The 16,118-nt window shown below is 42.5% G+C and overlaps 1 protein-coding gene across 1 annotated transcript in view; it reads left to right on the forward strand.

The window, feature by feature from the left end:
• pgm5 (phosphoglucomutase 5) overlaps window positions 1-14,898 on the forward strand; it is a 28,032-nt gene extending 13,134 nt beyond the window's left edge. Inside the window, exons 7-11 of the mRNA XM_030415810.1 lie at window positions 2,678-2,793; window positions 7,029-7,164; window positions 7,887-8,070; window positions 12,159-12,296; window positions 14,062-14,898. Coding sequence (XP_030271670.1) covers window positions 2,678-2,793; window positions 7,029-7,164; window positions 7,887-8,070; window positions 12,159-12,296; window positions 14,062-14,151 — 664 coding nt within the window. The 3' untranslated portion in view covers window positions 14,152-14,898. The remainder of the gene's footprint in view (window positions 1-2,677; window positions 2,794-7,028; window positions 7,165-7,886; window positions 8,071-12,158; window positions 12,297-14,061) is intronic.
• The last annotated feature ends 1,220 nt before the right edge of the window (window positions 14,899-16,118 follow it).

The following is a 16,118-nucleotide window of genomic DNA, read 5'->3' on the forward strand; positions in this document are numbered from 1 at the left end:
TATTTATTTTATGCTTTGGCAACGCCTGTGGAGAGAGAGCAAGAGAGGCTGCATCCACTGAGCCTGGCTGGTCTGAGACAGTGTGCTGTATCTGTTTAAATATGCATGTGTTAGTATTTGTGGACCGTGTCGGTGATTGTGGATCTCGAACCAGAAAATGTTTGATTCCTGAATGTGTTTCGAGGAATGTCATGTCATCAGCGTAGAGAAGGCCATGCAGAATTTGTTTGTTGTTTGTTTGCTTAGAGTTTTTATTCTTATTATATTTCCCCCCTGGGTTTTATGCTGCTGTTCAGTAATCACCGAACTTGAGAAAACACGACCCTCGCTATTCTCACACTGTTCGGTCCCTACATTTTTGCAACATTGTTTGAAACTGAGCCCTACTAGGGTCAGTTACAGTGCTTATGTTGGCCGCGGACGTGCCGTTTGAAACGTCAAAGGCTCGTCAGAGGGCCGGAGTTTCTGTTTTCTTTGTGGAATGCCAGGCTTTCCGTTCCAGCTCTCGCTTCCCCAGAGGGGAATAAAGTTGGTTACTCTTATTTGGTAATTTATCCCATCCTCGTGTAAACAACTACACTGGGCACAGTGGAGTTTATTTATGTGCGTGATGATGATGTGGATGTGCACCACCACTTAAACAGTCCCGAAGCCCACCCACGTCCTTATATATCGTGCACTGTGAATCCCTGCAGCATCCAGCAGCACGAGTATTTGAAGCTTGACAGTTTTACATGTTTGTTTCTTCAGGAGCAACAACTGCTTTGTTGCCTTGAATATTTTGTCCATCAGTTGAGCAGAGTCCTGGGAATGTGTTTACATCTTGCGGCGGTTACTGAGGAGGTGTGGATGATGTGGTTGAGCAGTGATCCTCGGGGGAATGGGAAGGACACTGGGCAGTTGTCTTGTGCTGTAAACTAAATATCTCTGCATGCAGGCTTGGGATGGCAAGACAGAACAATATTGTTGTATTTTGTCACCACAAACATGGCCGGGGATGTCCCGACTTCTCCTCGAAAATATCCGGTTCTTGTCATCACAAACATTTCCCCAGTCATTCCTTAAAAATATCCAGCGGTGTCACACTTACAAATGTTGAAACGTACAAACACTGTGGTCACTGGCTTGGCAGTCACTCCACTACCACTCCCTCCACCTCCAGATGTGAAAATTCGTAAACATGTAATGTAATATTACACATTTTTAGGGAAATGTCAACACGGTACGCGGCCTATGAAACAAATGTGGATGTATCAGTGGTTTGCAGAAATGTTAAACACCAAAATGTTATCCTGGCGACTGGACAGGTCAGGGATATAATTCTTGTGCAAAAATCCAAAATATTTTATTATTCTCATGGCAGTAAACAGCTGTGAACAACGTTATTTTGGCCATCTGACTGATTAAGTTCACATATACACTTTGATTTGGTCACCACCATACACTGATGGAAAAAAAATGTCTCTTTATACCACCTACATGTTGCAATATGTTCACCGGCTAATCGCTAACTTTGTTCGTCCAGTCTTTGATTCTGGACAGGAAGTGTACAGTGGGTTTATCAGCTGCCTACTACTGCTGGAAATTATGCTCTGAGAGCCCTGAGAGTGAACCCAAACAGTTGCAGGACGTTAAACCAAACATTGAGCTGAAAGTTGACGAAATGTTGCATACAGTTGGGTGAAAATCTCCTGGGGTTTGAAGCTAAGAGTGAGGCTTTTCGCATTTAAGTAATCATTTGATCCAGTGTTTTCAATGAAAGTATAGATAATAGAACTTTTTAAAGTTGCTGGCTCTAAAAGAGTTTTCATAAATATACATTTTTACACTTCCACGTGTTTATTGAAACCAACAGTTTCCAGAAGCACAAATGAGGACATGACCTTAGTGTCCTTAATGCTGGCTACAAGCTGGTCCACAAGGCTTTGACACTGTGCCAGCGGCTGACTCATATGCTATCGCTGAATGTAAATAGTTTTGCTTATGATAACCTGTTACGGACAGAAAACTCCCTCTGAGTTGATGCAAGAGGAACAGCAACCAGCTAAGTCGGGACTCTGATTATTTAAACTACAGCTCATTTTGTTTGTGGTTCAACATCACCTTATTTTCATGCATTACTCTCCTTTTTGTCTGAAAAAAACAAAACATACTGTAATTCTATCACATTCAGTCTCCAGCTACTTTTCTGTAAATTTGCACTGAAAAGTTTAATCGGGCTTCCTCTTTTGCTCTTCTTCCCCTCTAGTCTGTTTCTTTGCGCTCCCTCTCCTCCCACACATTGTACTGTCAGCACCTTTATCCCTCCCTGGGACCTCAGCATAACACATATATTCACCTACAGTAGTGTACATACACACACATACATACTCTCCTCTCCTCGTCTCCCCCGTGTGAGTACATGGCTGAGGTTCAAAGCAAACATCAGCACAGAGGTTAACCCACTTTGTTCTCGCTGCCTTTGCCTTATTAAGTTATTGGATGAGCTGCCGGCAGATTGCGCCTGTCGTGCCGCGTTTGGTTTGCTTTATTTCAAAGGTCAGAGGGTTTTCTTCTCCTTTTTTTTTATCAGAACTAGGAAACGCTGGCGTCGGATATTAAGCGAGAGGTTGTGTGTTCGCGAGTGTAAAGTAATCGCTCTGCTTTTGTGTCTGTCTTTCTCTGTGTGTGTTTGTAGGGTAGCCAAAGCCATGAAACTGGCGCTGTATGAGACTCCGACAGGCTGGAGGTACTTTGGGAACCTGATGGATTCCGGGCGTTGTTCCCTCTGCGGGGAGGAGAGCTTTGGGACAGGTACAGTCTATTGTGTTACAGCACACTCACTCAAAAATCCAAACAACCCAGATTTGTGGCTGCTGAATGTCATTTATTACAGATGAACACAGAAAGGAGGCAGGTGCGAAAGAGAAGGTCACAAATTTGAATCCCTCGGACCGACTCGGAAAATGTGAGTGGGTGTGAGAAATCCCCTCCCCTCAGCGGCAACTGTTGTTGAGGTGCTCGCAAGCAAGGCCACCGCTAGAAGAAGGCGCTGACCAGCTGCTGCTAACTGTGAAAATGCACCAGGGAGCTCAAATGCTCAACCAACAAGTCTGTCCTGTCAGACTGCCCTCACAGTTGAAGGGAAATTTCCATTTATTACAATTTTGACAGAATTTTTGGAAGTTTGGTGACCATTGATGTTGGTTACGATAACACTGTACTCACTCAAGTAGTGTCAGACGAATGGGAACGTGGTAATGTCACTACAAGGAAGTCCAATGTGGCAAGAAACACAAGCCAACAGGTTGTGACCAGGTGTTCACAAGGCTGCATTTTTAGGTTTCTTTGAAGCTTTAATTTTTTGGTCAATTCTGGCGCCCCCTGTGGACAAAACTGATACGAGCACCCATGCCTCCTGTTGCAAAGATCACAATCAACATATTTTGGATACTATTATCTTATTTAAACACAGCGGTTTGCAGGATGCATGATTGTGAGGAAATGTTTCTTCTTGTCTCTTCTATCCTCAGATTGTGAAATATTACTGTAAGTAGTTTTAATTTTACGATTTGTCCAACAAGATAAGTTAGAATCTGACCCAACACGGCATTGGGCATTAAGAATAACTATAATAACTATATAGAAGTAGAGAATCTTCTCACTGATGGTCTCATTGCTTGAGTCTGTCATACAGAGGCATCAGTATTAAAGGGTAACTTCGCCAATTTAAATGTTTAAGTGTGTTTACAGGTCTTGGGGAGTGCTACTGTATATGTCTGACAGTGATGTCAGTTGGTTTATTGAATTATGGGTAATGTAGGCATCAGGTTCTGAGTAGCGACCCACTGGCCTTTTGCACTCCTATAAAAATGTTGGAGTCGTCATGGACGTTTCAGACACAAATGATAAAGATCAAAGCAGTAAAACCAGAGATGTCACCGTCTTTATTCCACACATTCTTTCCTTTTTTTTCAAAACCTGGTGCCTACGTTACCCACAATCCACTGAGTGTCATCACTGGAGGCAGTTGACCAGGTTACATGGCTTCCTCTGAAGCCACAGAAGGATTTAACTACATTGTTCCACATAAACAGTGGTGATCCCCAAGACAAAACACACACACTCACAATTATTTGATATACCATTTTAATTAAGACTGTTTTATTACTAGTTAAAACTCCATGTAGTACATTTAAGGTACTGTGAGACAGTGAAATATGATCCTGAAGGCCCAGTTTGAAGAGTTGATTCATGAGTTGGAACGCTTATCGCATGCCAAAATACTGCACAGCGGCTTGAATAAAGACGGGATTTTTACAACTCTGCAAAGTCGTTAAGGTGGAAACAATTTCGTCTTTCAGGAATGTGGCCAACAAAGTGCATTGCATTGCAGGAACAGTTGAGCCCGATTCAAGTTTTTTCTTGAAGACTCGGTGATAATTTACCTCAGAAGCTTTACAGTCTGTACAACATGTGACGCCCTCTATCCTTATGAGCCCTTTAACCTGGAAGTCTTCCTATAAACTGTGATGAATCTTTACAACAAATTGTTTATGTAAAAAATATTATAATCTCAGCAACTACTTCTGCTTTATTTTCAATAGAAGAATCACAAATATAGGGTTTGTTTGAAGACTTGTGTTTCGTTTGCCCCGTTGGACTTCTAAACGAGTTTGCCAAATCTCACTAATTAAGATGCCGCGAGCAATGTTATCATTGCTAATAGAAAATATGACTCAAACTTACAAAAATAACATCCAAGTGTTCATGAAATCACCATTTCCATTTAAAGTTGAAACATTTTGCTTCAATTTCCCCCCGGTCGCTTGTCTTCCACACGCTCGGCAGCCCGTTCCAGGTCTCGACTTGTGAGCAGAGCATCCTGACTGCCTGTAGCTGCAGTCAGAGACGCATAATGGATGTGAGGGCTGTGACCCTGACTGCATGTGTAAATAATCCTCATTCTTCTGCTATAAAAGGAGACAGGGGCTCCGTGAATCACTGCAACATGCAGACAGGGCCTCCAGTGGCGATGTTTTCAATGAATGCAAACGGACGCACGCACACGGTCAGAACATATAAACAACCTGCATGAACAAATAATGCCCTCCCTCCGCGTCTTCATTTCTTCATTTGCCTCATCTCTTCATCTTTTGACAGCTCTGTCTTAATTCAAGTATTATCTTGCTGTTTTTCTTTTGTTCTCCCCCCTTTGTTGCAGTCTTTATTTTAATTGGAGACGATATCCAACTTTGAAAAACATGAAACACAGGAAACAGGGTTTGGAAAAAGGTCGAAATGAGGGGGGGGGGGGGGGGGGGGGGGGGGAATGTTAGCAGGCGTGAGAAGAGGAGCGGAGGGAGTTCGGAGAGTCCAAATGTGAGAAGTATTGATGAGGAGGAGAGAAATGGAAGGAGCGGGAGACTCAGAGAGCACAGAGGACTATGGGAGCTCACTCGTTGTCTACCCATGTAAGGCCAAAAGCTCAGACAGAGCCCTCAGCAGTAAATCACCAGGGCTGTGCGCCACTCCTGCTCTTAATACACTTACTTAGACAAACACAGCATGATTTTTGCCCTTTCTGTCCAAACTTAAAGCGAGCACGTTCTTAAAAGAAAATGTATTTTCTGCTTATTATCATGTGTGAAAGATGTTGCTGTGAGGCCATAACAGGTTAGCGTGGCAGAGCTGAGCTGAAATGAGACGCTGTGATTAGATCTCAAAGGTCTGATTAAGCTTTGGTGGTATAATAATTAGATTTGTGCGTTCTGCTAGGTGACCCCTCCGTCTCATTATGTGTCAGAGAGCGAGACAGACGAAGACAGACGGACAGTGAGACAGGGATTAAATAATAACAACTGCCAGTTTCCTAACAGCTGTATGCTGCCGGAGCCGCACACGGAGCTCGTGGAAGTTAATGTCTTGTTTCCAGTGTTTGCGTATTGCTATAAAATAGACATAATGACCCCATCATGTTTCTCTCATAAAAAATAAATGTACGTGTAACTTGGAGTAGCCGAGTCCACTTTCTGCCCAAAGCCCCGCCGTGGAAACATTACGAACACAATCAATCTTGTTAAAATGTCAAAGTGTCCTCCCCCCCCCTTAACAGATACCTTTACCGTGCAGCTGTTTTCGAGAACAGACTGATCGCTCCCAGGCGAAGGAGACCGATCAAGTGTGCAAACCGCTCCGCTTGTTTGTGCGTATGTGTTGTTCTAGGGCGGGGAGCTGAAGACATTCGCTGTGCGGGGATGTTTGGTGTGTCTCCAACCCCGAGTACACTCCCTGACCTTCTGATACGCACAGCAGAGTAAAATACTGAACTTAATTGAACTATCTGTTATTCATTTTGATGTAAGTTGTGGATCAATACATCATTGTGGGAACAAACCAAGCCTATTATTGGATTTTCCCTACATGGTCCTGCAGAAACGTTGTTGTTTCTTTGCCATTTTTTGAAAAATACAAATGCATTTATTGGTTATCTTGCTAAAAGTGACCTGATTAGACCCATTTTATACCACTCTCTTGTGTCTCTGTTAAGTACAGGGCTTGAGCAGGGAAATGGTTAGCTTAGCATAGCATAAAGGCTGGAAACAGAGAGGTGGAAACAGTTCGCTAAATGTTTCTGCAAACGTTTCTTTTTGTTGCAAGTTGTTTAGGCTGAATATTCCTATTTCTCTCTTGCAATAATGCTGCATTTGTGCCCTGGTTAGGTTTAGGCCCAAAAACCGCATGGTAAGAATCGTGTGTTGGCTTAAAACATCTGTTTGACACGAAAAAAACAGCTGGAAATGTCGCTGGTCTCCTTAAAAATATCCAGCGGTGTGACTTAAACCTGCAGTTGACAAGTTTTGATGGAAATGAAAACACTGGTCGCGTTGAATCAAACTGCTGTCGAGCCAAGTCAGCACATGTGGATGAAGAACAGCTAATAGTAGAGTGACGCTGTGGTTATACGCTCTCTCTCATCACCCCAGATCAGTTCTACAACGTCTGTGGAGATTATATGGGTTGAACTTGTGTTTTTCTTTCTCCTCCAGGATCAGACCACATTCGTGAGAAAGATGGCTTGTGGTCCGTGTTGGTGTGGTTGTCCATCATGGCCGCCAGGAAACAGGGCGTGGAGCAGATCGTCAGGGAACACTGGGCCAAGTTCGGACGGAACTACTTCTGCAGGTGAAAGGGCTGAATAACCTCTGGATCTGTGCTTTCACGATGGGTTTGCCTGTGTTTGCACTCATGTATGTCTATATTGGTTTATTCTTGTTTCAGTCTCGGAGCCATTTTTCCTCCATTGAATCACTGTATTTTGAATTTATTTAAATCCACATGCCCCGGGACTGACATCACGATTCTCTTTTCCCAAAAGTCTCGATCCCTTGTGTCCCTACTGAAGCCAAATTTGTCTCCCAGGCCTTCACCTTCGTCCATCTCCCCTTCAGTCATCCTCGCTGGTTGTCACTCGGTCTTATTTTAACCTCTCCCCCGTGAGAGGCGCAGATAGTTGCTGCAGTCGATGTTCCCACTGACAGTTGCTGCAGCTTTGCATGTTCCCACAGAGAGGTTTCCTAATAGGATGCAGATTTCCCACAAACATGTAAGATGGAGAGGACTTGCAAGCACAGGCCAAGGACCAGAACCCAAAAAAAGTTTTGAAGACATAAACATCTGTCATCGTTTTGAGGAAATTCAACCAATCATCCTGACAAACTTCTTGTTTCGCAGTGTAGGACCATTTTAATATCATAAACTGGCTCTAATTTTTGCCAAAAAGTAATACATTAAAATCTAGGTTTATCTCAGCTGGGGTTTCCTTACCTTCGTATGTGTGTGAGTATGGATAGATGTGTGCGTTTCTAACTCAGCAGTTATGTGTTATGTGTGTTGGTGCCGCACAGGTTTGACTATGAAGGCCTGGACCCGCGCGCAGCCTTCTACCTGATGAGGGATCTGGAGGCGGTTATCTCGGACAAAGCATTCACCAGCCAGAAGTTCGCCGTAGGGGACCACATATACAGCGTGGAGAGGACCGACAACTTTGAGTACATAGACCCCGTGGATGGAACGGTGGCTCGAAACCAGGTAAGTCTTGTACAGAAATGTACAATAAAAGAATATGAACTCTAAAGAGATTGGCCCTAAAGAGATGAGATCTGAACACCTCTTTCAAAGCCATCCGTTTTACGCTACATATTTAGCTCGAAACCAAGCGTCTGCTGTCTCCCAAGTACCTGTGTTTGTGTTTGCGATCATCTCGATTAACACGCAGCAGGTCAGGCCAGGTCCTCAGGTTGTCATGGGGTCGCTTCAGCCCCACGCACACACAAACTCACACCAACACTTTCGTACACGTGCACTCGCTCGACTGCTTCCTGCGAGCGAGACCACCCACCGAGCATCAATGTTGTCTCCTTCGAAAGGTTCCATGTTTGGCCATGACATGTCTATCCTCCATCTTCGCACTGTAAACATATGCAGACGCACACATTACATGCATCGCACATATCTCGACACACCCATACACACACACACACACACACACACACACACACACACAGATAACTCCCTCGGTCAGTATACCCTCCCTGTCCTCTGCCTCCCCCACTCCCTTACCTCCCCCTCAATCTCTGTTAAGTTTACGCAGCTGACTCCCTCTGTTCTGCCCAGAAATGTGTGTAAACTCGTCCCTGGCGTCGACACTTCTCTGCCTCTGCCCTGCCTAACACCACACAAACACACACACACACACACACACACACACACACACACACACACTGCATTTTTTGTAAACTTTGTGTCAGTCCAGTTGTCCACGTGTGAACACATGCATATCCTACCACGTGTTCGCACTTGTGTGTTCGAAGCGCCAAGGTTGTGCCCGCGACTCGTCCGTCAGCCCTCACCCTTATACACCTTAAGGTCTCGCCGTCCCGCCGTGAGTTACTCCGTCGTGTTGCCATGGTTACAGCAGCTCCACAAGCTAGTTATTCAATCACCCCAGAATGTGATTTAACCTCACTGGCAAATCCTCAGCATCCCAGTCGCCCCCTGTGTGTGTTATTACAGCACACATTCCTCCCAGGACAGAATTATATCAGCTGTCGTCTCACTTGCGGTCTCTCCACTGCAAGTGTGTTTGAAGGGGGGAAAAGTTGGCACATACACACACACACACACACACACACACACAAGACAGACACAGTATGGGGGATTTGTGCAGCAGTGGCATGTCAGCCTTTTGTAGTCGACTACTGAATTCATTCTGCGTTGTCTGCATATCTCAGACAGTGGATAGACGAAGAGATAGATAGGCGAATTGATAATCACCATTGAGGCTACATACCTACAGTCCACAGCTTACACAAGTTAAATGTCCCGTATGTTTTTTTTGCTAGGTGTCATGTTGACATACACATAAACAGAAAATATAGATTTCATTAAAATGGTAGCTTTCATGGTAGCAAACATGACTAAGAAGAAGAATCAGAGGCTAACTAGGATCTGCTAAGCTAGCAGCCCTTAACAAGAGATAAGCCAAGTTTTTTTTTTACTATTATGACTGAATAACTGCAGTGTCACTTAGTTATGTGGGATAACTGAACTTAAAATAGACCACGGAACAAGTGAAGCAACTGGAACCCATAGAGAGTGCGTACAAGCTACTTTTGTTAGCCAAGCTGGCTAACTTCTGGTTTAGCTAGAGACTTCATAATGAGGATAAAATGACTTAATCCGGTCGCTTTTCTAGACTTTCCCAATGTTAACAGACCGCATTATAATGATGACAGCGAAGCAAGTCATTTTGCGGGACCTGCTACACAAAATGTATCCAGAATTTTACAGGCGCGTCTTTTTACAATGTAAGCTTATGGGAAGAAGTATTTTTTTGGCCCCAGTGCATCATGTGAGCTCTTCCTGAGGGCTTCATATTGCAATGTTAGCTAGTTTTTATTCTCTTAGTGGGAAAGTGCAGTATCTAGAACACACTTGGCTCAATCAACTTCAAAGCCAGGGTTTAGTTAATCTATTGAGATGAGGCTTTTTGTTGAATTTTTGTATTTTGATACAAATTTTAAGTGTGTTTCAAAGAAATTATACAAATATGCCATTCTGATTTTTATTGAGGAAAACATTCAAGTCAAGTGTGGGCCTTACTCAGTTGCAGACCAAAAACATAGCTTTGCGTTTCGCCGCGGTGTTGCTTGTTAGATAGACAGTGACAGACAGACACACCACGGCTGGTATGCGCCCCACTTAAGGCCCGTAAGCTTTGCAGCCGACATTTGTTTTTTAACAGGCATTAGTCAGCCTCCTGATAACTGCTACTCTATTGTTAGAGATGAGCTGACACACTCGCAAAAAGACAGACGGACAGACAGAGAGGCGGACGGACACCTCTTATTATCGCTGTCCCTCCTCGCCCGGAGACCCTCACCCTCTGACACGTTGTGCTCCAGAGCCAAAGTCAGATTAGGAGGAAGGCGAGTGGACCAGAGTGACTTTAGTTATATTAACACAGTCTATAAACGATGGAGCCGAGTCCCAGTTTAACAGCTATTGGTCTGAGATGGGGGTTACTGGGCAGGGAACCCACTTGACTTTTTTTACACCTATATTACATTTTACTCCTATGATAGTAAGTGTTTTGACAGCACTGCTTTGGATAATTACAGTAGAGTCAGCTAAGGTGATCGCATGACATCGTTTCGTGAAAAGCACTGGGACGGTTTTTTTCTTATTCGTGCTCCTCTGTTTCTTTTCAAAACATATTGCTGTCTTCCCCCCTGAGCTCGACTTTTGCTCTAATGGGATAAGGGAAGAGGCGCTGTGGAATTTGGGACAGATAAGAGTCATCACGCAGACATTAGTCAAAGAGTCTTATCTTCCTTACGTCAGCCGGCGAGAGTTGTAGTCGGCTACCCCGATGCACCAATATCCTGTTATTCCCGAACATGTTGAGGTTAAGTTCAAAGACTGTAAAGTCGAGGCTGTCGGGAGAGCTTTAAAAATGTGGTGTTTTTTGGCTGTGGCTCTGGTTTGAAATTGTTTCCCATAGTCAGAATCTCAAGGAACTGCGGAAGTGCAAACCCTACAGCTACTGGACAAAACGGTGTCAAAAAGTGTCTTGACTGATGATTTATTCAGGTTCATAAAACTGCTTGGAATATTATAAGTAATGGAGTAGTTAGGACCTTATATAGGAGGATATATGGAGGATGTAAGCATGTAGTGCATTGTAAAACCATCCCAGTTCAACAAGTTATTAACCAAGCACACATTGATGGTGACACCTAGTGGAGGTTTGCAGTTACTGCACATTTCTGCAGATTCTTGTCTTTACTGTCTCCATAACCTTTCCTGTTTTACACCGCCGGTATTGCCAATTTGCATGATTGGGAAAAATAATGAATAATTGAGCTCCGTCTTTAAATTATAGGAGAAGATAAACTTTTTACAGCTAATAATCTGACCCTAAAAGATTCAATATTAAATGATGAAGCCCATCATGTGGTTTTTATGTTGTATGTAGAACCGAGTTGTAAAGGTAATTTACTATGCAGAGCACTAATAAGATTATTCTAGCTGAAAATGTTCATTCCAACTTTTAGTCATTTTGATAATTCATCAGGCAGATGTGTGAAACTTTTGCTGGTTAAAGGCGGTAGAGGAGTTTTTCTTCATTGCAAATTATTATAAACATAATGTGTTTTTTAAGCTCTTTGTGGCTATTTATCACATTTTTAAGCTTCTTTTTTGTCAAATTTTGTCAAAGAAAAAGTAAAGCGTGTTTCAAGTTTATTTCATTTATAGAGCACACAGGTTAGGCACCAAAGTGCTTCACAAAAACAGTCATATGTATCTTCTTAAGGCAAAAACACACAAACGTACGTATGTGTGGCACGATTAAAATAGAAGCGGGCAACCATGAAACCATGTAGGTGCATCACAAATGTTGAGGAAATACTGCAAGGTAAAAACCAAACAATTTAACTATGATATAAAACCAATGGATACAATTAAATACAATTAAAAGCCAGAGAATGAAAGTGAGTCTTGAGGTGTATCTTAGAAGCATCAACAGACTCAGCCTGTCGAATGGCCTCTTTTGGGGAATAAAAAGAAAAAAAGTGGTTATATTGATAATGAAAGCTTGGTTTGTCTGTCTTTAGGGTTTAAGGATCGTCTTCAACGATGCGGCCCGCCTGGTGTTTCGTATGAGCGGGAGCGGTGGAGGGATGGGCGCTACCATCCGAATTTACGCCGAGAGCTTCGAGAGAGACCCCGAGAGACACAGCAGAGAGACACAGGTAGAGAGGGAGTGTGATAGTGTGTCTGTGTGCATATGTGTGTGTGTGTGTGTGTCACATGGGGTTCTGTCATTTTTACAATGTTATGACCTGAAATATTGTTCACTCATCCAGAGTGAACCTGATACACAGCATTCAGCCAGTTTAGTCCCCAGATAAAAAAATAAAAAAATCTTTTTTGACTCAAATCAGATGACAGCAGCAGTAAGGATGTGACAGCGCTGTCTCCTCAGACTCGGTGGAATATATATAGTTTTAGATATAGCAGTTTAGATTGTGGTTTGTATTCGACTCAAAAACAAGGAGCAGCCTCTCCTGTGATGGTGAGATGTGATCCTTGATCATGCAGTAATGATGTGTAATGCAGCTTCATGTGGCTCTACTGAAATGGACTGACCTGTAGACGTTGGAGTGATTCGCAGCAGAAGCTTCTCGTGTTGTTTTGGATGTTGGAATAATGTACTTTAGCCACAGCCAGGGGCTGTAAAGCTGCAGTCATTATGGCTAGACAAGCCTCATTTGCGTTTGGCAACCTGACCATATGACTTCACCAAAAAGTGTCTTCAGCTTGCAAGGTCAAAGAAATGCTGACATGAGCATCAATAATTGGATATGCGCATAACCGCTCAGTATGAGCTACGATATAAATGTATCCAGGTGCATGAATCTAAACTTAAATGACCTAATTTGTTATCTATGTAATGAATGAATACCTCAGTGCTATTATAAATCAAAATATTAGACCCCCAAAGTATCCAAATCCTAATTCTCAGCGTTTCTTTTGTACCTTTCTGTTGTTTTTCCTTTACTGTGTACAGTACCATAACATGAAAACACCTGAGTCACCTTTAAAACGTCAGCACCACCTTGTCACGAAGCAACTCAGCATTTCCACATAGCTCATTTCTTCACCACACGACTGTTTCTGTTGTTCAGATGTTATTCACGAATCAAACAGTAACAAGTAACAAGTCTTTTCAGAGCTTGGTTCACATTAGTGAAACAAGGTAATCGGCTCTGGAATTGGCTCTCAGTTCACCTGCATATTGTTTTTAACTTGCACAGTATCTACCATGTCTGCCCTGCCATGCACAACAAAACAAAAAAGAGGTCAAAGTCTGCTCGAAAATGTGCTGATTAACAGCTGTAATTTAGTGTGAGACCCTCAGTGTTAAGGTGTCATTGGTAAGTAATTATTAAACTGTGCTTTGGGTGCTTATAGTATAAAATAATGCATTTTTAAATATAATGTTAGCGTTTTTGCAATCCATTTTCACTAGAAAAGAAATACATTGAATTAAATGTAAAGACGGACAAAGGTGCAAAATAATACAAACAAAACGCGGAGGCAGTGCAAAATAAAACACACACAGCAATAGAGACTATACCAACAAAGCAGCTAACCTCAACTAACTTCTTCCAAACTAACTGTCCATCCTGTTACAGATGAATCATTAACTCCAGACCTCAGCTGATTTGAGCTCGCAGTGACGCTGCAGGTTTACGGGGTCATGAACCGTAAAGTTTTATGAAATGTTGTTATGTCCTATGAGAGGTTTGCTGTCTCAGATATAATGTCGCCGTTGTTTCTGCACATCCTGTTGATAACTTTTCGAATGATTTAGACTAAAATTATGACATATTGCACCTCTAAAGTAAAATACAAAAAAGTTCCAAATTTTCCCTCCCACATGACTCCAAACATTTGCACTCATTTGTGAGTTTACATTGTTGAAAAGGCTCTGTGATGTGTTCCTCGCTGCAGGTGGTGCTGGGTCCTCTCATCGCCATCGCTCTGAAGATCTCCAACATCCACGAGAGGACGGGGCGCCGCGGCCCCAACGTCATCACATGAGCAACCCAGGAAACGACGTGCAGGCACACACATGCATCTACCTGCTCACATCAAGAAAAATATCTTTTTTCCTGTGCTTTTCTTTTTTTTTTGTCTGTGTTTTCATTCCCATTTTTTTTTCATTTGTCTTTAAGTGATGACTAAACTGAGGGTGCTTTATCTCTTTAAAAATGGAAAATGAATGTTGCACGCTGTTCTCGGAATTGTCTATCGACCACCGTTATCTGTCAGCTTTGGAAAACTTCAAATATTCAGCGTCTAAACCAGGAAGGCTATTTAATTATAACTATTGTAAACAGCAAAAACATGAATGTGCAGACTGACTGTTAATGTTTGTGCCTTGCTTTTATCCAGACGCTTCGACTAAGGGAGCCTCAAGAGTCATTTTTTTTTAATTCACCTGTGCTTGTTTTTGTGTAACAGTGCAGTCACTCCTCATATTGCTTGTACCTGCTCTCTTATATACAACACAGTGTTTTTCCTTTCCAGCCATTTCATGCAGAAGTAATCCAACTCTTGTCTAAATGTAAAATAAAACAGGCATCACGTCGCAACTAATATATCAGTGAACTGAATTTCAATTAGTGTTCATGCATATTTCGACTCCTGTTTACCCAAGAAATGTAAAATAACTGAATAGCAAGTCGCAGGTAATGAGAAAGGAAATAAATATACTTTAGAATTGTTAACTGATTGGGCTTTTCCTTTTGATTTGTCAGTTTGGCAACCATATTTGAATATATTATTTCTTTTTCTTTTTTTTTTTAATCCAAATAAACTTTTTTTGTGTGTAGTGCTTGCCTTCTTTAATTGAATCGGACAGGTCTAATGGGGACAAATAAAAAATACATCAGCGAGAGATATGTTGCCCTTAGGCATTTTTGGAGGGATTTTAATTAAACAGAATTCTTCCTAATTAAGAGCACCGTGTTGTGCTGATGCTATATATCACGCGGTGATTGAACGTCCTCGAGGAGAGAAAAAAAAAAGAGGCTTTTGTTCGCCGAGCGCAGCACCTGCCTTTGAACCGAGCGCGAAAAATATGTGTCGGAGCTGTTGTGTTGAGATAAGAAATGAAGAGGGTTGATCTTTATACGGCCTGAATGAGACACGCAGAGCAGGAACTCGTAAACATGCTGATTGCCGTCATTATGAGTTGAGGATATGCCAGTGGATATCCGGGAGGATGTGTTCACTCAGTCAGCCAGACATTACCTGTCAGCTCTTACAGGTTATTGCCCCCCATCCAACTGTTTTATAATGTCAGGGGTTATTTCTGAGGGTTGGATGACGATCAATGCAGTTTATCACCTTTTGAGTGCGTCGCTGAGAAGACGGTTTTTAGGTTTTTTTTTTAGCTGGAGTTGTTCATGTGTCAGGGAGAAGTATCTAATAGGTGGGGGCGTGATTAGATGAATACATTTCATGGTATTCACCCTGTCAAGGACAAGCTGCAAAAGTTGCAGAACATTGTTGCCCCAGCGGTGTCTTTATCGTGGTGAACTTTTCAACTGAACTGAGAGTGCTTGGGAGAGAGCTCATAATGTATTAAAACAGTTTGTTAGGACGTGTCATGATGCCGCACACAGTAAGCATGTGCAAATACAGACTGTCAAGACTTGGAGCCTCACAGGTCAGAGACATTATCAGTCTTAGTAGGGACCATTGACCGTTAGAACAAAAATGTTAATGCTACACTTCTGTTTTTGCTCCCATTATTTCACAAGTTGAAATCATTTTTTAAGCACTTCTCCCTTGCTAAGATCCGCCTGACACGTTTGGCATATATAATTATTACACGGGTTGGTCACAATCAAGGTCAATCCAAAGTTTTATCATGAAGAAAAGACATTTATCAGGCACTGAACTATGACTGCGGCCATAGATATGCATCATTTGGATCAGCTGTCGGGGTTTGGTTGGTCTCAGACTATCTTACAGGTGAAGCAGCCGCACGTGGAGGTCCT

Source organism: Sparus aurata, chromosome 5 (assembly GCF_900880675.1).
Source record: "Sparus aurata chromosome 5, fSpaAur1.1, whole genome shotgun sequence".
NCBI lineage: Eukaryota > Metazoa > Chordata > Actinopteri > Spariformes > Sparidae > Sparus > Sparus aurata.